Source organism: Heterodontus francisci, chromosome 8, assembly GCF_036365525.1.
Source record: "Heterodontus francisci isolate sHetFra1 chromosome 8, sHetFra1.hap1, whole genome shotgun sequence".
NCBI lineage: Eukaryota > Metazoa > Chordata > Chondrichthyes > Heterodontiformes > Heterodontidae > Heterodontus > Heterodontus francisci.
In genome coordinates, this window is record NC_090378.1 from 65187069 (window position 1) to 65211225 (window position 24157).

General features: G+C 42.5%; 1 protein-coding gene across 1 annotated transcript; it reads left to right on the forward strand.

The window, feature by feature from the left end:
* Positions 1-3549: 3549 nt before the first annotated feature.
* Positions 3550-23763, forward strand: ptger3 (prostaglandin E receptor 3 (subtype EP3)). The gene is made up of 2 exons (XM_068038060.1): positions 3550-4398; positions 23461-23763. Exons 1-2 carry the CDS (start codon positions 3550-3552, stop codon positions 23761-23763), a joined length of 1152 nt encoding a protein of 383 aa, XP_067894161.1.
* The last annotated feature ends 394 nt before the right edge of the window (positions 23764-24157 follow it).

The following is a 24157-nucleotide window of genomic DNA, read 5'->3' on the forward strand; positions in this document are numbered from 1 at the left end:
ATACCTTTTTCTAGACTCTAACTCAATCAGTCTACTTTTCCCCACTCAGTAACCTATTTATGTGTGTGTAAACCTCCAGTGTGGGTGTGTGAGAGTGAAAGTTGGAATGTTGTTTATTATTTTATTAGTTCAGTTTAGGTATAATAAGGTTAACCTCTTTCTTTATTAACTTAAGAAAACCTGTCTGATCGGTTCTTGTTATGATCATAGTAATTAAGTAATCAAACACCTACTGAATTGGCTAGTACATCCACTTTAAGAAAGAATTAAACCTGTTGTGGTCAAACAAGGAAAGAGGGAAGCCTTCGACCCTTCCTCACTTGCCCATAACAATATCTCTTTGCAGCCTCTCTGTGTCCTCCCCACAGCTTACCTTTCCACCGACCTTTGTATCATCAGCAAACTTAGATACATTACTCTCTGTCTCTTCATCTAAGTCATTAATATAGATTGTCAGTAGCTGAGGCTCCAGCACTGATCCTTGCAGCACTCCTGCCTGCCAACTTGAAAATGCCCCTATGACCGCTCTTTGCTTCCTGTCTGTTAACCAATACTCTAACCATGCTAATATATTACCCCCAACTCCATGAGCCCTTAACTTTCCTATCAACCTTTTATGTGACACCTTATTGAATGCCTTTTGGAAATCCAGGTATACTACATCTACTGGTCCCCCTTTATCTACACTACTTGTTACATCCTCAAAAAAATCTAATAAATTTATCAAACAGGATTTCCCTTTGGTAAAACCATGTTGACTTGTTTTAATCATACTGTGCTTTTCTAAGTGCATTGTTAACACTTCCTTAATAATAGATTCCAGCATTTTCCCAATAACTGATGTTAAGCTAAATGGCCTGTAGTTCCCTGTTTTCTCCCTCCCTCCTTTCTTGAAAAGCAACTTACAATCTGATGGGTCTGTTCCCGAATTTAAGGAATTTTGGAAAATTATAGCTAATGCATCCACTATCTCTTTTAGAACCCTAAGGGGTAAGGTATCTTAGAGCCCTAAGGGGTAGGGTATCAGGTCCTGGGATTTGTTGGATTTTAGTCCCTTAAGTTTCTCCAATAATTTTTCTCTGCTGATATTAATTTCCTTAATTTCCTCGTTCAACCCAATTTTCTATTAACCTATTGAGCTTTCATCAGAACAGTCACCATGAAAGATCACAGACCTGTAGCATGAACTGTGCTTCTCTCTCCACAGATGCTGTCGGACCTGCTATGTATTTCCAGAACTTTCCGGTTTTATTTCAGATTTCCAGCATCTGCAGTGTTTTGCTTTTATTCTATCAACCTTTGTATGGCTTTATCTACCTGAATCCCCACTGACAGGGAATTATATATTTGAACCCCCACGACAGCGACTGTTCAGTCCCTTGGCACAATTTGCATATCCAGGGAGGTTTGAATAATTTAGCTTTTGCTATCTCCTCTTTGATTTCTTTCAACAGCCCAGGGTACATATAATCTGGAAAAACCTACTTATTCACCTTGAGTTCTGCTAATTTTTTCAAAATCATTTCCTTTTTTTACAGGTATTTCTAACATTTGTTCCATATCCTCTCTAATAAACCTACTTTCTCACTTTCCCATTCATAATGAAAAATATTTATCCTGATCCTCCACAATTGGATTCTTTCCTTCATCCCTTAGTGGTCTTACCTTCTGTTTAACTAATCTTTTATCTTTTATCTATTTATAAAAATCATTACTGTTTTCTTTTTTATTGCACCTCTGTACTATAATTTCTATATTGCTCATGATTATCCATAGTATTGTTATCCCAACTTTATCATATACTTCTCTTTTAATTTTCAGTTCAGTTTTAATCTATTTATTCAATGAACTCTTCATTTGATGTATCCCCCCATCCTCCTAGCTTTGTAGGATTGGATTTATATTGTGCTCTATTTGAAGGTTTCTCACTGCTGAACTATATTTTCTACCCATTAATTAAAGCCAGATCCTCTTTTATCTTGCTAAACTTTGACATTTCCCTGTCTAGCACTCTTACCTCAGTATTAAACTAGATAAGTTAGTCAGCTGTGGGCATAATTTTTGATTCCGTAATTCAAGATCAAATGATTTAACATTCAGAGACTTGTGAAATAATCAAGGACTGCTAACATGGAGTTGTCAAAGGCAAGCCATGTTTTATCATTTTAGTTTATTTGAAGAAGCCACTGGAGTATGAAGAGAAAGATCTTGAGAAGGTGAATGGTTAAAGACCATTTCCTCTAGTTGGGGAGTCAGTGAGGAGGTGTCATCAATTTAGAATTGTCGCTAAGTCAGTGGGGAGAGGAGTTAGGAGAAATGTCGTTATGCAGAGGATTATTGAACCACGGAATGTTTTACCACAGGGTAACTGAACATTTTTTGGGGCATCAATAGGTAAAGATTTGAGGTAGAGGCGAATACAAGGCAATGGGGAGAGAGCAAAACAGTGAAATCAGTTTTCGATTGCTTTGAAAATATTCAGCAGAAGCACATGTGCTCTTAAATTTCAGTGGTTCTATGATCTCAGGTTTTTTCCCAGAATGATTGAGAATTGATGAGAGGCTGTAGTGTCTCCATTTGTTGGATGCTGCATGCCAGGCAGAAACCGGTAAGTGTTGGAAATGAACGGAACCGTTTCTGAGCTGCAAATTGGCTAATACTCAATGAGCATGTAGTGGAAACAAGGTGAATAGACAGATACATTTCTTTCCTAGACCATCCCGAACCCTGCATAATCACTATATATATCCCATGGCAATTTGTTACCAGGGTTCTTTAAAAGGCATTTAAGAGCTAGACCGTACACTGAAACCTGAAGCCAGTCCTGTGTTGAAATACATTCTGCTTACAAATCTATTTAAATATCTGCAGTTTTAAATGTGGGTTATCGATTTTTTTTATCTTAAGCAAGCAAAGAAGGAAGTGTATTGCACGGCCTCACTCTCGCTGACCTTGAAATGTTTTGGTTCTGCTTTTACCTCAGCTCTATACTGTAACACTTGTTAAGTGATATTCTGCACGAACATTGATCTTTTTATAAACCCTTTTAGCTCTTAAACCATTTATTGTAATGTTTATTGCGGCGCCACAGTCGCAGCAGCTGATCCCAAGCAACCTGCCTACGAACGGTCGTTCAGAATCATAGCCCATTTATTCGTCAAATGATAACGCAACGGAATAAATTACTGTCCCTCAAACCCCCAGATACTGAAAGTACTGGTGTTAAAAGTATTGCTTGTTATAGTGTAAGATGGATACAGGTATCATCACTAAGGAGCACTGCCGGCTGCTAATATAACATGTTACTTGAAATGATTTGTCAGTTATAGTTGATTCATTCCTCTTCCTCTTCATCAAAAAATCCTCTGCTCTTTTCTGATCGATCAAAGTGACGAGCTTGGCAGTCTTAGAGAACACGCCTACCTACGGCTATAACTCTGAAGCGAAGACAATTGGTTGTGGAAGCCCCAGTTTCCAAACCAGCAGGTCGTCAAGCGGAATACAACAGATTGGTAAAAGATCTCCGACATTGAGCAGCACCATAAGGTGATGGACTCGGTTTGTTTGCACTCTCAGGTCGGCCAGTGGAACCAGTCGGCGGAGGAGAGCATGTGGGACGGCATCAACTCCAGCTCCGGACAGCCCAGCAACAAGTCCTCGAGGACACAATGTGTGTCCGTGTCTGTGGTCTTCCCAGTCATCATGATGATCACCGGCATTGTGAGCAACTCTCTCGCCTTGCTGCTGGTATACAGGTCATATCAGAAGAAGGAAAACAAGAGGAAGAAGTCCTTCCTGCTGATTATTGGAGCTCTGGCTCTGACCGACCTGACTGGCAAACTGCTCATTAGCCCGGTCGTTATTTCAGTCTATCTGAGCAACAGGCAGTGGAGCAGAGTGGACCCATCCGGCAACTTGTGCGCCTTCTTTGGGGTCTGCATGACTACATTTGGCCTCTGCCCCTTGTTTTTGGCCAGTGCTATGGCGGTTGAAAGGACGTTAGCTATCCACGCTCCCCAATACTACTCCAACCATATGACAACCAGGCTCACCAAACTGCTGGTGCTTTCTGTCTGGGTCGGCGGGGTGATCTTCGCCTTGTTGCCCATTGTTGGGGTTGGGAGGTACACTTTGCAATGGCCGGGTACTTGGTGCTTTATCAACACTGGTAACCATATCTTGGGCAACACCATTTTTGCTTCGACCTTCACCGTGTTGGGTATCACCTCCTTGCTGGTCACATTGGGCTGCAATGTTGCAACTATCCACGGACTGGTGGTTCGCTGCAAGAAGAAGCTGTCCAACTCCAACAAGCAATGGGAAAGGATCACAGTGGAAACACTACTCCAGCTGATGGGGATCATGTGCGTGCTCTGTGTTTGCTGGTCCCCTCTCCTGGTAAGTAAATAGACATTTTCAGTAAATTTAATTTTTAGTGACTAAAGGATAGAACGAATTGTGTTTAAAGTACCTCGAAATCCAGAGGGCAGTGGTTCCACAGAGCAGTTTTTTTTTTCTGGTGGGAATAACGTGGGACATGTGTGAGGGAATACGAAATCGGCCACTTACGGCACGGTAGGAGGCCATTCGGCCCATCGAGTCCATGCCGGCTGTCGATGGAGCATTCCAGTCAGTCAGTCGCATTCCTCCGCTATATCCCCATAGTCCTACAAGTTTATTTTCCTCAAGTGCCCATTCAATCTCTTTATGAAATCATTCATTGTCTCCGCTTCCGCCACCCTGGTTCCCAAGTCCACTCGCTGCTTTAAAAATCCTTCCTCGTATTCCCCGTGCATCTCTAGCCCCCGCTGATAATCTAGTAACATTTCGCCAAGTTTCTCTGTGCTGTCAGTAACAGAGGTGTACGTTTAAGTTACAGACACCTCTGGCTGCAGTCTGTTACACGAGCTAACGCAAAAATCATCTCGTCAATATATGGAATTTAAGACATTATACTATATACATTCTGAATTACCGTTTACAGCGATAACGGCAGTAATTTTACTTCTTGGTTTAAGGATTTAAAAATAATTCAGTGACAAAATGCCTTTTTATATGCTATGGTCTTAAGCTGGAAGGAAACATTTTCCAGTTTGAAGTCATTCCCTTGTAACTTTAAAGAATAATAAGCTATGTTGCACTTCAGTTCCTCACGCAGTGCCTTGCTGTATTGGCCGTGGAGTTTGTTCAAATGAAGCGTTATTTGCTGCGATATAAGAGCTACATGAACGGATTCTGCTTCATCAGGGCACCTATGATACCCGAGACTCATTCATCAATTGGGCGGGAGGCTCTACCCAAATTAAACAGCCGAAAATAAAATGTTGACCTGATAGCAAGTTAGCTTTGTAAATGTAAGGACCTATATACATACATCGATAAATACACAAGAGAGTAATTTCTCTTCCATTTTTATCATTTGTCATTTTGATGTTTACAGCCCCTAAAATTCGATTAAACACCCATTCAACACTTGGCTTAGCCCAAACAATTAGACCAGAATTGTTTCTGGTATACCAGAATTGAGAAGTTATATCTATCAGGAAAGATTAAACAGGCTGGGGCTCTTTTCTCTAGAAAAGAGAAAAGTGGTGATCTGATAGAAGTCTTATGATTATTCAGGGTTGATAGGGTACTCAGAGACTATGGGATAAATTTTACCAGCCCCTCGACGTCGGGGAACGTGGCGGGGGGTCGTAAAATATTTGCAGGAGCAGCCAGTCACCAAGGAGGCCCCGCCGCATTTTACCAGTAGCGGCGAAGCCTCAGTACGCCCACCCACCACCGCTGTCGTCATTTAACTATTAAAATTAATTAAAAACAAATGCCTGGTCCCGGCGGCCGTCCCACACCGATTTTACGGCCGTTGGCCACAACTCGTGCACCTTCGGAACTCCAAATGGAGTTCTGAGGCGAGACACTGGTGGGGAGGGGGGAGAAGTGAAATGATCAGGGTGGGGGTGGAGCAGGGCAAACTTTTTCTATTGGTTGTGAGGAGGATGGGAAGGGGTTGAGTGTCAAATGTTATTAAGTTTGGGGGGAAAGTTCAGAACCTGAATAAAGCTTGTTTTGGTGGGGGAGAGGGCCAATTACACATTTATTACTTATTTGGGGTGTGGGACAGGGAATTGAAAATGTGAATAAATCTGCATTTTTAACCATTCTACCACTTTAAAACTTTTAATGAATCCAAAGGGCCTGAAGCCCTTCAAAAATGGCAACGGCACCTGTGCGGTGGTGCCGGATGTCATTGCCGGGGACGGAGCGGCCGCCTCCTCTATGTCATCGGGGGTGGCCGCTCCTCCGCCTCCATTTAAATGAGTCCCCGTGCAAAATATCGCAGGGGCTCAGCGGCGGCGCTTCCTGAAGGCCACTGAGCTCAATGCGCACACCGTGATGTGCGGTGCGCCTACAAAATTCAGCTCTATGTTTCCATTTGTGTGGGAGGCCAAAACTAGGGGCTATGATTATAAAATAGTCACCAATAAATCCAATTGGGTATTCAGGAGGTACCTCTTTACTCAGAGAGTGGTTAGAATGTGGGACTCACTACCACAAGGAGTAGTTGAGACAAATAGCATAGATGTATTTAAGGGAAAGCTAGATAATCACGGAAAGTATTGATGATAAAGTTAGATTAAGAGGGGTGAGAGAATGACTAAAAGACTGATAAGGAAGGTAAAATTAGAGTAAGAGAGAAAGTTAGCTAGAAACAGATAGTAAGAGTTTATATAAATACTTAAGAAAGAAAAGTTAACAAAGTAAGTCTTGGTCCTATAGAAAGTGAGTCTGGGGAATGAATAATGGATAATAAGGAGATGGCAGATGAATTGAACAGATATTTTGCATCAGTCTTCACTATTTAGGATACAAGTAACATCCCAGTATTAGGTGTAAGTCAGGAAATGGAAGGGAGGGAAGAAAATTACAATCACCAGGATAGTGGTACAGAACAAATTGTTGGAGCTGCAGGCTGACAAGTCCCTGGGTCCTGATGGACTTCATCCTAGGGTGTTAAAAGAAATGGCTAGTGAGATGGTTGATGCATTGGTTTTAATTTTCCAAAATTCCTTAGATTCTGGTAAGGTTCCATTAGATTGGAAAATAATGAATGTAACTTCTTTATTCAAAAAGGAGGGAGACAGAAAGCAGGAAACTACAAGCTTAACATCTGTCTTAGGGAAAATGTTAGAAGCTGTTATTAAAGACTATGTAGCAGGGCATTTAGAAAAATTCAAGGTACTCAGGCAAAGTCAACAGTCTCCCTGTGACCGTGTGGGTTTTCGCTGGGTGCTCCGGTTTCCTCCCACAGCCAAAGACTTGCAGGTTGATCGGTAAATTGGCCATTATAAATTGCCCCTAGTCTAGGTAGGTGGTAGGGGAATTGAGGGAAGGTGGGGATGTAAGAGGGTAATGGGATTAATGTAGGATTAGTATAAATGGGTGGTTGATGGTCGGCACAGACTTGGTGGGCCAAAGGGCCTGTTTCAGTGCTGTATCTCTAAATAAATAAAATAAATAAAAATAAAAAAATAAATAAAACATGGTTTTGTGAAAGGGAAATCATGTTTAACCAATTTATTGGAGTTATTTGAGGGAGTCACATGTGCTGTGGATAGAGGGGAACTGGTGGATGTATTGCAATTAGATTTCCAGAAGGCTTTTGATAAAGTACCACATCAAAGATTATTGCAGAAAATCAAAGCTCATGGTATAGGGGGTAACATATTGGCATGGATAGAAGATTGGCTAGCTAACAGGAAGAGTAGGCATAAATGGGTCATTTTCTGGTTGGAAAGATGCAACGAGTGCTGTGCCACAGGGAGCTGTGCTGGGGCCTCAACTTTTTACAATTTATAGAAATAACTTGGATGACGGGACCGAAAGTATGCTTGCTAATTTTGCTGATGACACAAAGATAGATAGGAAAGTAACTTGTGAAGAAGACATTAGGGGGCTACAAAGGGATATACATAGTTTAAGTCAGTGTGCATAGACCTGGCAAATGGAGTATAATGTGGGAAAGTGGGAAATTGTCCACTTTGACAGGAAGAATAAAAAAGAAGCATATTATCTAAATGGTGAGAGATTGCAGAGCTCTCAGATGCAGAGGGATCTGGGTGTCCTAGTGCATGAATCACAAAAGGTTAGTATGTAGGTACAGCACGTAATTAGGAAAGCTAATAGAATGTTATCATTTATTGCGAGGTGAATTGAATACAAAAGTAGGGAGGTTATGCTTCAGTTATACAGGGCATTGGTGAGACCACATCTGGAGTACTGTGTACAGTATTGGTCTTCTTATTTAAGGAAGGATGTAAATGCATTGGAGGCAGTACAGAGAAAGTTTACTGGACTAATACCTGGGATGGGTGGGCTGTCTCATGAGGAAAAATTGGACAGGCTAGACTTGTATCCGCTGGAGTTTAGAAGAATAAGAGTTGACTTGATTGAAACATAAAAGATCCTGAAAGGTTTTGACAGGGTGGATGTGGAAAGGATGTTTCCCCTAGTGGACGAATCTAGAACTACAGGTCACTGTTTAAAAATAGGGGATTGCCCATTTAAGACAGAGTTGAGTAATCAGTTCAGCCAGGAATTTATTGAATGGCGGAGCAGGCTCGAAGGGCCGAGTCGCTTACTCCTGCTCCTAATTTGTATGTACTTATGTTCATATAAGAGGAGGCTCATGTTGAGCAGCAACACCAGCATGAACCTGATGGGCCAAATAGTCTGTTTCTGTGCTGTAAATACTATGGATTTCTTTGTAACTGTAACCATAATTTACTTTTATTTGGCACTTTCATACCAGGACATATGTGTGTGTGTTATTTATATATGTAGTCATGATTATTTTATTAGAACATGTACTACCAAGTTAGTCTAAAAGACAAAGGAAAAAAATACAGATGCTGGAAATTTGAAATAAAAACAGAAAATGCTGGAAATACTGAGCAGGTCAGTAAGTAATGGTCAGATACAAAAATTATTTAAAGGGGAAATGGAATCTAAACCTGCATATCTAGTGGGCTAGAATATAAAGGGGATGAAGTTTTGCTATAGCTATACACAACTCTGGTTGGACCACATTTAAAGTACTATGTACAGTTCTAGGCATTGCACCCGAGAAAGGATGTATTAGCCTTAGAAGGAGTGCAGCACAAATTCAACATAATGTTACCAGGGCTTCAAGGATTAAATTTCAGGAGCGCTTACATACATTGGGACAGTATTCTGGGAATATAGAAGGCTAAGGGGTTGATTTGATTGAGGTTTTTAGAATTTTGAAAAGATTTGATAGGATAGATGGAGAGAATTCTTTTTCTGCTGGTGGGGGAGTCCAGGACAAGGGGACATGACCTTGGAATCAGAGCCACCTGATATCAACAGATTTTTGCTAGACAAGGGTATAGAAAGATCTGGTGCAAAGGTGGGTGGATGGAGTTAAGATACAAATCAGCCATGATCTCACTGAATTGCTGATCTGTATCTATATCAGGCTTGAGGGACTGAATGGTCTACTCCTGTTCCTATATTATAGGTATGATTCCAAAAGCATTGTTCAAAAATTATAGTGAAGAGTTCAGCCATTCAATTACTGACTGAATCTATAGATTGCTGGAGTACCTCATTGATATCAAAATATTAAGTGAATACCAATGCACTAATCTGAAAAATCTTTAAATTTTTTTGGTGATCAATGTGCACTTTTTGAAAAAAAAACGGAGTACAGGAAAGCAGAAGAAAAATATAATCTTGAAGTTACAAACAGCAGATAAAATAGTGTTATGCTAGTTACCAAGAGAGTAAAACTAAATTTGAAAATGGTTAAAGCTAGAATAGAGAAATAGTAAAGAAAAAGAGAAAAAAGAAATGACAAAATGGAACACAGAAATAGGAGTAAGCCATTCAGGCCCAGAACCTGTTCTACCATTCTATTAGGCTTATCGGTAAATACATTCTATTTGCCTGCCTTTGCTGTACATCCATTGCTACCCTTACATAAGAAAAACATATCAATCTGAGTTTTGAAAAGTTAAATTAACTCAATATCCACAGCCTTTTGCAGGAGAGAGTTACAGATTTCCACTGCCATTTAAGCAAGTAACTTAAGCAAGGAGTTAGGAGGGCTAAAAGGGGTCATGAAAAGTCATTGGCAAACAGGATTAAGGAAAATCCCAAGGCTTTTTATACATATATAAAGAGCAAGAGGGTAACTAGGGAAAGGGTTGGCCCACTCAAGGACAGAGATGGGAATCTATGTGTGGAGCCAGAGGAAATGGGCGAGGTGCTAAATGAGTACTTTGCATCAGTATTCACCAAAGAGAAGGACTTGGTGGATGATGAGCCGAGGGAAGCGAGTGCAGATAGTCTCAGTCATCTCATTATCAAAAAGGAGGATGTGTTGGGTGTCTTGCAAAGCATTAAGGTAGATAAGTCCCCAGGGCCTGATGGGATCTACCCCAGAATACTGAGGGAGGCAAGGGAAGAAATTGCTGGGGCCTTGACAGAAATCTTTGCATCCTCATTGGCTACAGGTGAGGTCCCAGAGGACTGGAGAATAGCCAATGTTGTGCCTTTGTTTAAGAAGAGTGGCAAGGATAATCCAGGAAATTATAGGCCGGTGAGCCTTACGTCAGTGGTAGGGCAACTATTCAAGAGGATTATTCAGGACAGGATTTACTCCCATTTGGAAACAAACAAACTTATTAGCGAGAGACAGCATGGTTTTGTGAAGGGAAGGTCATGCCTTACTAATTTGATTGAGTTTTTTGAGGAAGTGACGAAGATGATTGGTGAAGGAAGGGCAGTGGATGTTATCTATATGGACTTTAGTAAAGCCTTTGACAAGGTCCCGCATGGCAGACTGGTGCAAAAGGTGAAGTCACACGGGATCAGAGGTGAGCTGGCAAGATGGATACAGAACTGGCTCGGTCATAGAAGACAGAGGGTATCAGTGGATGGGTGTTTTTCTGAATGGAGGAATGTGACTAGTGGTATTCCGCAGGGATCAGTGCTGGGACCTTTGCTGTTTGTAGTATATATAAATGATTTGGAGGAAAATGTAGCTGGTCTGATTAGTAAGTTTGCGGACATCACAAAGGTTGGTGGAGTTGCGGATAATGATGAGGATTGTCAGAGGATACAGCAGGATATAGATCGGTTGGAGACTTGGGCGGAAAAATGGCAGATGGAGTTTAATCTGGACAAATGTGAGGTAATGCATTTTGGAAGGTCTAATGCAGGTGGGAGGTATACAGTAAATGGCAGAACCCTTAGGAGTATTGACAGGCAGAGAGATCTGGGCGTACAGGTCCACAGGTCACTGAAAGTGGCAACGCAGGTGGATAAGGTAGTCAAGAAGGCATACGGCATGCTTGCCTTCATCGGTCGGGGCATAAAGTATAAAAACTGGCAAGTCATGTTGCAGCTGTACAGAACCTTAGTTAGGCCACACTTAGAATATTGCATGCAATTCTAGTCGCCAAACTACCAGAAGGACGTGGAGGCTTTGAAGAGGGTACAGAGGAGGTTTACCAGGATGTTGCCTGGTCTGGAGGGCATTAGCTATGAGGAGAGGTTGGAAAAACTCGGATTGTTTTCACTGGAACGACGGAGGTGGAGGGGCGACATGATAGAGGTTTACAAAGTTATGAGTGGCATGGACAGAGTGGATAGTCAGAAGCTTTTTCCCAGGGTGGAAGAGTCAGTTACTAGGGGACATAGGTTTAAGGTGCGAGGGGCAAAGTTTAGAGGGGGTGTGCGAGGCAAGTTTTTTACACAGAGGGTGGTGAGTGCCTGGAACTTGCTGCCAGGGGAGGTGGTGGAAGCAGATACGATAGCGACGTTTAAGAGACATCTTGACAAATACATGAATAGGAAGGGAATAGAGGGATATGGGCAACGGAAGTGCAGAAGGTGTTAGTTTAGGCAGGCATCAAGATCGGCGCAGGCTTGGAGGGCCGAATGGCCTGTTCCTGTGCTGTACTGTTCTTTATTCTTTGTTCTGTTTGTTATTTGTGTGGAAAAAGTGCTTCCTGATTTCACTCCTAAATGGCTCAACAGTATTGAATCTTATCATTTTAAACACTACAGTTAAATCACCTCTCAATCTTCTATATTCAAGGGAATATAAGTCATAAGCCAAGTTTTTGCAACCTGCCTTCAAAATAACCTTTTTAGCCCTGGTATCATTCAGGTAAATCTTTCCTGTACCCGTTCCAAGGTTAATATTTATTTCCTGAGGTGCGGTACCCAAAGTTGAAGGCAGTACTCCAGAAGGGGTCTGACTAATACTCTGCACAACTTCCTCACTTTTGAATTCCAAACTTTTTTGAGTACTTTTTGTGCCTATGCTTTTTAGTGAACTGTGTACATGGACACCTAAGTCCCAATGCTTTTCTACAGGTCCTAATTTCTTATCTTTTAAGAATCGATTCTGATTTGCTCTTCTCAGATTCAAAGAGAATGACTTCATACTTCCGCACATTGAACTCAACCTATCACAGTTTTATTAACTCATTTAGTTTGTTTAATGTCCCTTTGTAGCCTAATGCCATTTACACTACTTACTGTCCCACCATAGTGCCATCTGTAAATCTTGACATACAACTCTCTGGGCTAAAAGTTTATTTGTGTAGCGCCACTTCAAAGCAGTGCTACATAGACTATGTTGATTCCCAGGGATGGACAGCGCTGCCGGCCACTACCTGGATGGTCTGCTTGACAGGGTAGACACCGAGAGGTTCTCTCCCCTAGCTGGGGAATCTAAAACATGGAGAAATAATCTCAGGGTAAGGGGACGATCATTTAGGACTGAGATGAGGAGAAACTTCTTCACTCAAAGTGTTGTGAATCTTTGGAATTCTCTACCTCATAGGACTGTGGATGATCCATCATTGAATATATTTAAGGCTGAGATCGACAGATTTTTGGTCTCTTAAGGAATCAAGGAATATGGGGATCAAGTGGCAAAGTTTGGTTGAAGCCGAAGATCAGCCATGATAGTATTGAATGGCAGACCATACTCGATGGGCCTTATGATCTACTCCTGTTCCAATTTCTTATGTTCTTATGATACATAAGGCATTCCTCATTGAAGAAACCCGCATGGGTTGCTCAGGTAATGGCCTGCGGCGCTGTCTGCCCTCGAGGAATTAACATAGTCTACATAGCATGACTTTGAAGTGGCGCTACACAAACAAGTTTTTAGCCCCCCCATTTCTTCATCCAAGCCATTGATATATATGTGGTGAAAAGCTGTCAATCTGGCAGCAAAGCAGAAAGTGCTGGAGAAACTCAGCAAGTCTGGCAGCATCTGTGGAGAGAGAAGCAGAGTTAACTTGACCAAGTTCACAGAGCTGAAAGTTAGTCCTGCTTCTTTCTCCACAGATGCTGCCTGACCTGCTGAGCTTCCCCAGCACTTTCTGCTTTGCTGTCACATACTTACCCTGCTGTGTCCCAGTGTCCTGTGAAGTTGCGATCCTCTTCTTCCACTCAACTGTAACATTCCTTCTTGCAGGCCTGCTGCGCCCGGGTGAATAATCTTAGTTTTGAATATTCCATGACGTGAAACTTAAATATACCGTAAAAGGCAAATACACAATAGAAATAAAACCATAATTGAAGAATAATTACCTACTATGAGCATCTAATTATCTGACTGCGAAAAGCTGCAGACGAATATGCATTTGGAATCTGTATTCATTTCTCTGCTAACTTATGTGAAAATACATGTAACTGCAATTATACGATCTTTGTTTAAAAAACAGGAAAATATGTTCATATTCTAGCTGCATTGCCAACTACAAATATTACACCAATAAATATGATCAGCTGCTGCAGAAGCAAAGTTTCGTGAACATGTGTCGACGTGTAATAGTTGAAAAACCATGACAACAGCACAGATTTCCTCACTCGTCCTGTATTAGTTTTCAAACATGTGCAAGACAAACCTTGCAGCCGGAAGTTAGAGCTGTTACGTGGTGGAGTCGCCTTTGCATTTAAAGGACCACACCAAAAGCCGAGGATGGCAGAGGGGTGCTACAGGGTGCCCCACAGTTCAGAAATGCCTCCTTGCTCACTCTCCTCCAGGCTGCGTAGGCAAGGTGGGACATCGTTTTCATCAGTGATGGTAAGGCCCTCCCGCCTGAATAAGGCAGTCTGGCTTGAGATAGCAGAGGAGGTGAATAGCCGTGGGGCCATCCGCCAACAAAGGGTCCAAAGCTGGAAGGGGATGAATGAGCACTCCTCCAGCCAGCTGGGGCCTGCGAGACCTCATGTGCACAGGGTATGTGCGCCAAAGTCATCCACAGCCAAAGGGCAATCAGATCAGCAGCCTTCCTCCAGTCAGGCTGCTAGTGCAGAGGTTGCACCAAGAAGGGGCAACCTCTCCATTTACAGAGAACACACTGACACAAATGGGAATGCACGGGTGTCACAGCAATGTAAATACATGTTTCACTAAATGTTCCTCACCAACATGTGTGTCCTTTTCTCTGTTTGAATGATGTGTGCCAGCATGTAGCGCCAATGTCAAATACCTTTGCACTGTTGGCCCTTCAGGAGAGCCAACGTATGCAATAACATCATTGCCATGCCACCATTACTCATGAGCATCACCACGGATGCAGTGACATGGACATTGGCTCAGTCAGCTGCTGCATCTAATGGTTTACACAGAGATGCTGCAGATGTGGACTGTGCACAGCAGGTGAGCGAGGGTGATGTGTGGCTTGCAGAGCTCATGTCGGTTCCTATGGAGCAGACAGCCTTTGTCTCATAAGCCACTGCCGTACATCCCTAGCTCACTGCTAGCCCTGCATGCCCTCCCATGCGTCTTTCAAGTTGTAGATCTTCAGAGTCCTCATAGTCCGAGGAGGAATCCTGTTGACATCTCTCCTCATCATGCCAGGCTTGGCCCCTATTGGTGCATAGTTGGGCAGAGCAGCAAAGAAAGGAGCTGGCCTTTTCGGCCCGTAGTACAGGGCATCACCCTATCCATCCAGGCGTTGGAAGCGCTCTTTCAGCATGCCAATCTCCTGCTCAATGGTGGCTCTTGTAGCTCAGTGGCTGGTGTTGTATCTCTCCTCTGCAGCAGTGGTGGTGTCTCTCACTGGTGTCAGGAGTCATGTCTGCAACTGATAGCCCTTATCTCCAAGATGCCACCTCTCCATCTGAGCCAGTTCAGTGAACAGCGGTGGCAGCTGGGACTGGTGCAGGTCTCAGGTGTCATGGCAGCTGCCTGAGAAGCAGTCACAGAATTGCATGAAGCATCTGCGGTGATCACATACCAGCTTCACCTTGATTGAGAGGATTCCTTTAATGGTGACCTTTGCAGGTGGTAGCCAGGCGGGAGGCCTGATGGCCACATGAGTGCGGTCTATGAACTTTACAACCTATGGTTCTCCAGTAATAGTGCCAAAACCAATGGACCTCTGGGCCTGGCCGTGAGAGTCCATCCTGAAGCGAACATACTGGCCCTCCGGTGCAGGGCGTTGGTGACCTCCCTGATACAGGGGTGCATTGCTGAATGTGTGACCCCACAAAGGTATCTGGTGGGCCCCTGAAAAACTGCATAGGCATCAAGCTTGAGAACTGCTGCCACTATGAGGACTAAAGGCAGAGGATGTCAACCGAAGCCCATGGGCTGCAGGTCATCTTTGAGCAGGGAACAGAAATGTGTCACCACCCTCTCTCCATGCAAAGTCTCCTCTGACACTGGTTCTCTGACATCCGATTGCATGTCATGTGGGGCCTGGATGCACAGCAATTGTAATAGAAACATAGAACCATAGAAAATAGGAGCAGGAGTAGGCCATTCGGCCCTTCGAGCCTGCTCTGCCATTCATTATGATCATAGTTGATCATCCAACTCAGTAACCTGTTCCCTCTTTTGCCCCCTACCCTTTGATCCCTTTAGACCTAAGAGCTATATCTAACTCCTTCTTGAAAGCATACAATGTTTTGGCCTCAACTGCTTTCTATGGTAGCGAATTCCACAGGCTCGCCACTCTCTGGGTGAAGAAATTTCTCCTCATCTCAGTCCTGAAAGGTTTACCCCATATCCTTAGACTATGACCCCGGTTCTGGACTCCCCCACCATCGGGAACATCCTTCCTGCATCTACCCTGTCAAGTCCTGTTAGAATTTTATAGGTTTCTATGAGATCCCCCCTCACTCTTCTGTACTCCAGCGAATATAATCCTAACCGACTCAATCTCTCCTCATACGTCAGTCCTGCCATCCCTGGAATCAGTCTGGTAAACCTTCGCTGCACTCCCTCTATAGCAAGAACATCCTTCCTCAGATAAGGAGACCAAAACTTCACACAATATTCCAGGTGTGGCCTCACCAAGGCCCTGTATAATTGCAGCAAGACATCCCTGCTCCTGTACTTGAATCCTCTTGCTATGAAGGTCAATATACCACTTGCCTTTTTTACCGCCTGTTGGACCTGCATGCTTATCTTCAGCAACTGATGTACGAGAACACCCAGGTCTCATTGCATATTCCCCTCTCTCAGTTTATAGCCGTTCAGATAATAATCTGCCTTCCTGTTTTTGCTACGAAAGTGGGTAACCTCACATTTATCCACATTATACTGCATCTGCCATGCATTAGCCCACTCACTCAACTTGGCCAAATCACCCTGAAGCCTCCCTGCATCCTACTCACAACTCACCCTCCCACCCAGTTTTGTATCATCTGCAAATTTGGAGATATTACATTTAGTTCCCTCATCTAAATCATTAATATATATTGTGAATAACTGGGGTCCTAGCACCGATCCCTGTGATACCCCAATAGTCACTGCCTGCCATTCGGAAAAAGACCCATTTATCCCTACTCTTTGTTTCCTGTCCACCAACCAATTTCCTATCCATTGCAATATACTACCCCCAATCCCATGCGCTTTACTTTTACACGCTAATCTCTTATGTGGGACTTGGTTGAAAGCTTTCTGAAAGTCCAAATAAACCACATCCACTGGCTCCCCCTCATCAACTCTATTAGTTACATCCTCGAAGAATTCTAGTAGATTTGTCAAGCATGATTTCCCTATCGTAAATTCATGCTGACTCTGTCCAATTCTACCACTGTTCTCTAAGTGCTCTGCTATAAAATCTTTCATAATGGACTCTAGAATTTTCCCCACTACCGATGTCAAGCTGACTGGTCTATAATTCCCTGCTTTCTCTCTACCTCCCTTTTTAAATAGTGGGGTTACATTAGCTACATGCCAATCTGTAGGAACCGTTCCAGAGTCTATAGAATCTTGGAAGATGACCACCAATGCATCCACTATTTCTTGGGCCACTTCCTTAAGTACTCTGGGATGCATGCCATCAGGCCCTAGGGATTTATTGGCCTTCAATCCCATCAACTTCCCCAACACCATTTCTCTACTAATACTGATTTCCTTCAGTTCCTCTCTCTCACTAAGCCCTGTGTTCCCCAACATTTCTGGTCTGATATTCGTGTCCTCCTTTGTGAAGACGATTAATGGTGAGCTCCCCTTGGGGCTGCTGCTCACGACCAGAGGCCTCTACGTGGATCGCATCTGCCTATTGATTTTGCCTCTGGCGCATACAGATCCTCAGGAGTAGAGGATCACACAATGTAGGATGAGCCATATCTATTTCCATGTGATAAATAAAGTTGAACCCTTCACGTATTCGAAGGTTCCTAACAGGGCAGGGATTGGTGTTGATGGATACATCAGTTGCTTTCACGGATCGACTATGTGGTGTGCCATGGCATTGCCCATCTTGGCCAACACTGAGTGGCACAGCATGACCACATCAAGATCCTACCAGCTAAATCGATTGCCCCCACCATCCATATAGCCTTAATGCCCCTCCCCTTTCTGGCACCCTCCCCACACACAGGGTGACTAGAGTGCCATTGCTCCTTCACAAACACAAACAAACGCAGAGGATACATTGTTTATGGTGGGAGGGTACACAGTACCTCCCTTCATGCCTGCAGAGCTTTCCCTCCAGTAATCCCAGACCCCTTCCCTCCTCCCTTCCAGTCTGCAGTGAGACCCCTGAATATCTCCCCTCCCTCCTTCCTTTAAGAATGCAGAGTGAGACCCCTGAATCGCAGAACTTACCTTCGCTGGCGACAACCTCTGCCTCTGAGGACGCGCTGGCTTTTCTAATCATGAATGGGACAGCATGTGACGGCCACCCGTTCAGCGAAAAATCCGGAGGTATCCATGGAGAAGCGGCGGGCTGCATAATCTGCAGAGGTAAGTATCGTTTAACATATTCTAATTGGGGTGCTGCCGCTGTGTGGCAGGGGGCCACACTGAGGTCCCCCTGCCACCGGTAATTTGCGGCGGGCCCTTCTCGATGTCGCGGGTCAAGGCAGGCCTCTCCCTGCTGAATTTTACCGGCCCCCGCACCACGATCTGCAGCGTTGAGGGGCTGGTAAAATACAGCCCGCAATGTTTTCAATCACCTGTTATCATAAATGGAAGGAAAAAAATGTCATCAGTTTTGTAGAGAATGCATACATGGTCCTTTCATTTCTTGTGGCTCTGGTGAATTATGTTTTGATTAACAAACAAACATATTACATTTTCTTGATTTTTTATTAGCCCAATTAGAGCTCGAGAGGATTTATGGCTCCTTGTTTCATGTATTTATTTATTTAAAATGCATAGCTGAAAGCCCTTTTCCCTAGCTATGAATCAGCAATTACACAATAAGTCTTTTCTGGATACTGTTTTTTTGCCCATTTGCTCAAGAAAAATTGAATCTTCCTCAGTTATTGTGTCTAAGAGCCTGCTGGAGGGTATACTTGTTACACTTTACAGTAAATGTTAGAATATTACTGAAGTCCTTTTATATTGTTTGTTACTTTTATTTTTTGGTTAATTTTATATTGTTTATTTTTGAATGATTTCCATCCAAAAATGCAAGGTATAGCCACTCTAGAAAATGGAATACATTTCCTCGTCAGAGTAAAAGGGCTCAAAACAAATAAATTACTGGGGATAGATGGTAATTATCTCAGAATTCAAAAAGAGACTAAGGTAAAATAATGGAATCTATTGACAGGGGTAAACACGCATCTGTACAATAATAGCCAAGCATACAGTTGTCCATGAGAATTCAAAAAGGGAAGAGCATGGCCAACCAACCTGCTCAATTTCATTGAAATAATATCTGATTTTGGGAACTTTGTGAAAGCTTTTAGAAATGATAATTTGGGCCAATATTAATAATCACTTGGCCAAATGTGGATTAATTAAGGAAAGCCAGCACAGATTTGTTAAAAGCAAATCATGTTTAACAAACTTGCTTGAGTTTTTTGATGATGTAACAAAGAGGGTCGATGAGGGTGATGTGGTTAATGTGGTGTGTTCATGGTCTTCCAAAATGCATTTGATAAAGTGCTACATAACAGGCTTGTCAGCAAAGTTACAGCCCATAAGAAAAAAGGGGCAATAACAGCATGCATACAAAATTGGCTGAGTGACAGGAAACAGAGTGTAGTTGTGAACAGTTGTTTCTCGGACTGGAGGAAGGTATATAGTGGGGTTCTCTCTAGACCCCTGCTTGTCTTGAAATATATTAATAACCTAGACTTGAGAGTACAGAGCACAATTTCAAAATTTACAGATGACACAAAACTTTGAAGTATTGTGAACTGGGAGGAGGATAGTGATAAACTTCAAGAGGATATAGACAGGCTGGTGGAATGGGCGGACAAGCGACAGATGAAATTTAATGTAGAAAAGTGTGAAATGATTTATTTTGGTAGGAAGTATGAGGAGAGACAATATAAATTAAAGGGTACAATTCTAAAGGGGCTGCAGGAGCAGAGGGACCGGGGGTATATGTGCATAGATCATAAAAGTTTGCAGGGCATGTTGAGAAAATGGTTAACAAAACATATGAGGTCCTGGGCTTTATAAATAGGGGCATTGAAAACAAGCACAAGGAAGTTATGATAAGCCTGTATAAAACACTGATTCAGCCTCAACTCGGGTATTGTGTCCAGTTTTGAGCATCACCCTTTAGGAAGGATGTTAAGTCATTAGAGAGGATACAGAAAAGCTTCACAAGAATGTTCCCAGGGATGAGGAACTTCAGTTACGTGGATAGGTTGGAGAAGTTGGGGCTGTTCTCTTTGGAGAAGAGAAAATTAAGAGGAGATTTGATAGAGGTGTTCAAAATCATGAGGGGTCTGTCAGGATTGATTGTGATTGTGTTTTGGAGCCATATGTTGGGGAACCAACCAGGGAGCAGGCTATTCCAGATTTGGTATTGTGTAATGAGGTGGGATTAATTAATGATCTCATTGTTAAGGATCCTCTAGGGAAGAGAGATGATAGCATGCTAGAATTTCAAGTTTAGTTTGAGGGTGAGAAACTGGAGTCCCACACAAGCGTTCTGGAGTTAAACAAAGGTAATTATATAGGCACAAGGACAGATTTGGCACTAGTGGACTGGACAGGAAGACTAAAAGGTAGGACAGTTGATGAGCAGTGGCAGATGTTTAAGGAGATATTCAATTCCTCCCAATTAAAATATATTCCAGAGAGGAAGAAAGATTGTTAGAGGGGGAAAAAACATCCATGGCTAAGCAAGGAAATTAAGGTTAACATAAAGACAACAACTAAGGCATTTCATATTGCAAAGGCCAGTAGCAGGCTGGAAGATTGGGAAACTTTTAAACATCAACAAAGCATTACCAAAAAAGTAATAAAAAGAGCAAAGGTAAATTATGAAAAAAAACGAGCGCAGAATATAAAAACGGATAGCAAAAGCTTCGGTAAATATATAAAAGGGAGGACAGTAGCAAAAGTGAATGTTGGTCCCTAGGAGGATGAGACTGGGGAGTTAATAGAGGGGAACACAAAAATGGCGGAGACACTAAATCAGTATTTTGCCTCAGTTTTCACGGTGGAGGATACTAGTACCATCCCAATAGTAACAGGTAATGCAGAGGTTATAGAAAGGGAGGAACTTAGAACAACCATCATCACTAGGAAAAAGAACTGAGCAAACTATTGGGATTGAAGGCAGACAAGTACCCAGAGCTGATGGCCTACATCCTAGGGTCTTAAAGGAAGTGGCAGTGGAGATAGTGGATCCATTGGTTATAATATTCCAAAATTCCCTGGATGCGAGAAAGGTTCCAGTGGATTGGAAAAATGCTAATATAATGCCCTTATTCAAAAAGGAAGGGAGGCGGAAAGTAGGAAACATCTGTCTTTGTTTAACATCTGTCATTGGGAAATTGTTAGAATCCATTATTAAGGAAGTAATAACAGGACATTTAGAAAGTCAAAACGCAATCCATTAGACTCAGCATGGTATTATGAAGGGTAAAGCATGTTTGACTAATTTGCTAGAGTTCTTCGAAGATGTAACAAGCAAAGTGGATAATGGGGATCCTGTAGATGTAGTATATCTGGACTTCCAGAAGGCATTTGATAAGGTGCCGCACAAAAGGTTAATACACAAGATAAGATCACATGGGGTTAGGGGCAATTTATTAGCTTGGATAAAGGATTGGCTAACCAACAGAAAAGAAACAGAAAAGGGTCTTTTCTTGTTGGCAAGATGTAACTAGTGGGATGCCACAGGGTTCGGTCCTCCAGCCCCAACTATTTACAATCTATATTAATGACTTGGATGCAGGGATAGAAGGTACTATAGCCAAACTTGCAGATGACACTAAATTAGATGGGATAGTAAGTTGCAATATAAATAAGAAATTTACAAATGGATATGGATAGGTTAGGTGAATGGGTCAAAGTTTGGCAGATGGAATTTAACGTGGATAAATGTGAGGTTATCCATTTGGTCGGAAGAATAGAAAGGCAAATTATTATCTAAATGGAGAGAAACGTCAGAGTGCTTCGGTGCAGAAGGGTCTGGGTGTCCTTGTGCATGAATCGCAGAAAACTAGTATGCAGGTACAGTAGGTAATAAGGAAGGCAAATGGAATTTTGGCATTTATTGCTAAAGGAATAGAGTATAAAAGTAGGGAAGTGTTGCTGCAGCTGTACAAGGCATTAGTGAGACCGCACCTGGAGTATTACATACAGTTTTGGTCCCCTTACTTGAGGAGGGATGTAGTTGTATTGGAGACAGTTCAGAGGAAGTTCATTAGATTGATTCCAGAGATGAGGGGTTTGGCTTGTGAAGAGAGATTCAGCAGTTTTGGCCTTTACTCTCTAGAATTTAGAAGAATGAGAGGAGATCTAATTGAAGCATATAAGATGATTAAGGGAATTGACAAAGTAGACGAGAGAGGATGTTTCCTCTTGTGGGACAATCTAGAATGAGAGGTCATAGTTTTAGGATAAGGGGTAGCAGATTTAAAACAGAGATGAGGAGAAATTCTTTCTCTCAAAGGGTCATGAGTCTGTGGAATTCACTACCCCAGAGTGCAGTGGATGCTGGGACATTGAGTAAATTTAAGGAGGAGATAGACAAATTTTTAATTTGTAATGGGTTGAAGGGTTATGGAGAACAGGCAAGAAAGTGCAGTTGAGGCTGAGATGAGATCAGCCACAATCGTATTGAATGGCAGAGCAGGCTCGAGGGGCTGAATTGCCTACTCCTGCTACTAGTTCTTATGTTCTTAACACTTGGAATAAACTTCCCAGTGGAGTGGAGTGGAGTAGGTAAAAACCCTGGATATGTTTCAGAAACAATTAGATACCGCAGTGAGGGAACTGTAGGGTGCTTCTAGATTAGCAAACTAATATGGGCTGAATATTTTCTCCCCTCCATAATCTTCTTGGAATATTGTGAACGGTGGAAAGAAATGAGTAATTTTATGAAATAACGACCTAATGTGAAGCTTCCTCCACTGGCGGCACATTGTGGGAATTGTGGCGTGTACCCCTCCATCTTCTGTCCATTGAAATTAATTATGGGATATATGTCTGAATTCCTGATATGCATTCCCAATGGTTGAGGCTCCCTACTGAAAATGCAGTTTCCTAAAATTACCATATTGTGTCAGCATGAAGTACTCCCAGATCAATTGCTTCTCAGCTGGTTAGGAAGAAAGGTTTCCTTTGCTCCAGTAGATCAGTGATATGCCTTAACCCCAATCTCAGAAGAAAGTGGCCCATGTAATATTTTTTCTCTTTCAGACACCTTGCTTTTGGCTAGGTGAGTTTAAGCTGCTTCGAAGATTTTCAGATGCTTTCCCCCTCCAGCTCCCAACCTCAAAATGTATCATTAGTAGTTAGGGCAAAAGTGGAACTCCTACAGCTCCTAAGGCTAGGTCATGCAAATACATGGACAGGGTTCACTTAGGAAAGGGCTGCTGATGCTCAGAGATCTTCACCTCCTTCATGCGTCACAGGAGGGGTAAGCAGAGAACATTGGAAAAAGTAGGTGTAGATTTGGACACAATTATATTACAAATTGCTTTGTTTTTTTGCTTAGTACTGAAGTCTTCTAATCATGTCTTTCCCAGGTACTGATGTCAAAAATGATCTACACTGAAAGTTCTTCAGATCACTGCTACACATCTCCTCCAGACAAGCCACCGTCCCCAAACAATGGGCTGCAAGCTGATTGTAATTTCCTCCTCACAGCCATTAGACTGGCATCTTTAAATCAGATCCTTGACCCCTGGGTTTATTTACTGTTCCGAGAAATCCTATTAAGGAAGGTGTGTCAGGTAGCCAATGCTGTCACTAATTGTTCGGTAGAGGGGTTCAAGGAGATTCCTGTAACAGTAGAAGCAAGGGCTCATTTGCAACAGCAAATAACATAAATGAGATAAACTATGATCTGGTTGATTATAGGGTGAGAGTACCCATTGTTCTCGGCTGTCTTTCAGTGTGAAATGTGCATATGAAGCAACTCTTACAAATATTGTTATGGTTTTCGTTCATTTGTTTTATCTGAGCTGCTGATTTAGTAAATCTATAAGTTACTTGATATTCATTAGAGATTGTTTAATTTACACTATATTTGATGGCTGGCAAGGAGCAGCTTTGCTGTTTGCCTCTCAAGGGTAGTGCAACATACTGGCAGGAAGTGGCAACCAGGCTCAACACTGTGTAGAGCACCATGCATGACCTGGGAACAGATGCAGAAGAGATGGAACACCTTAAGAAGCTACAAAGGTAAGACTCCCAATAGTTCCACTTAGCAGAGAGAAGGCC

What these genes read in the sequence shown, in the direction of transcription:
- ptger3 (XM_068038060.1), top strand. Translation starts at nt 3,550, where the DNA reads ATGGACTCGGTTTGTTTGCACTCTCAGGTCGGCCAGTGGAACCAGTCG. An exon ending in TTTGCTGGTCCCCTCTCCTG is followed by an intron (nt 4,399 to 23,460) that starts GTAAGTAAATAG and finishes TGTCTTTCCCAG; the next exon opens with GTACTGATGTCAAAAATGAT.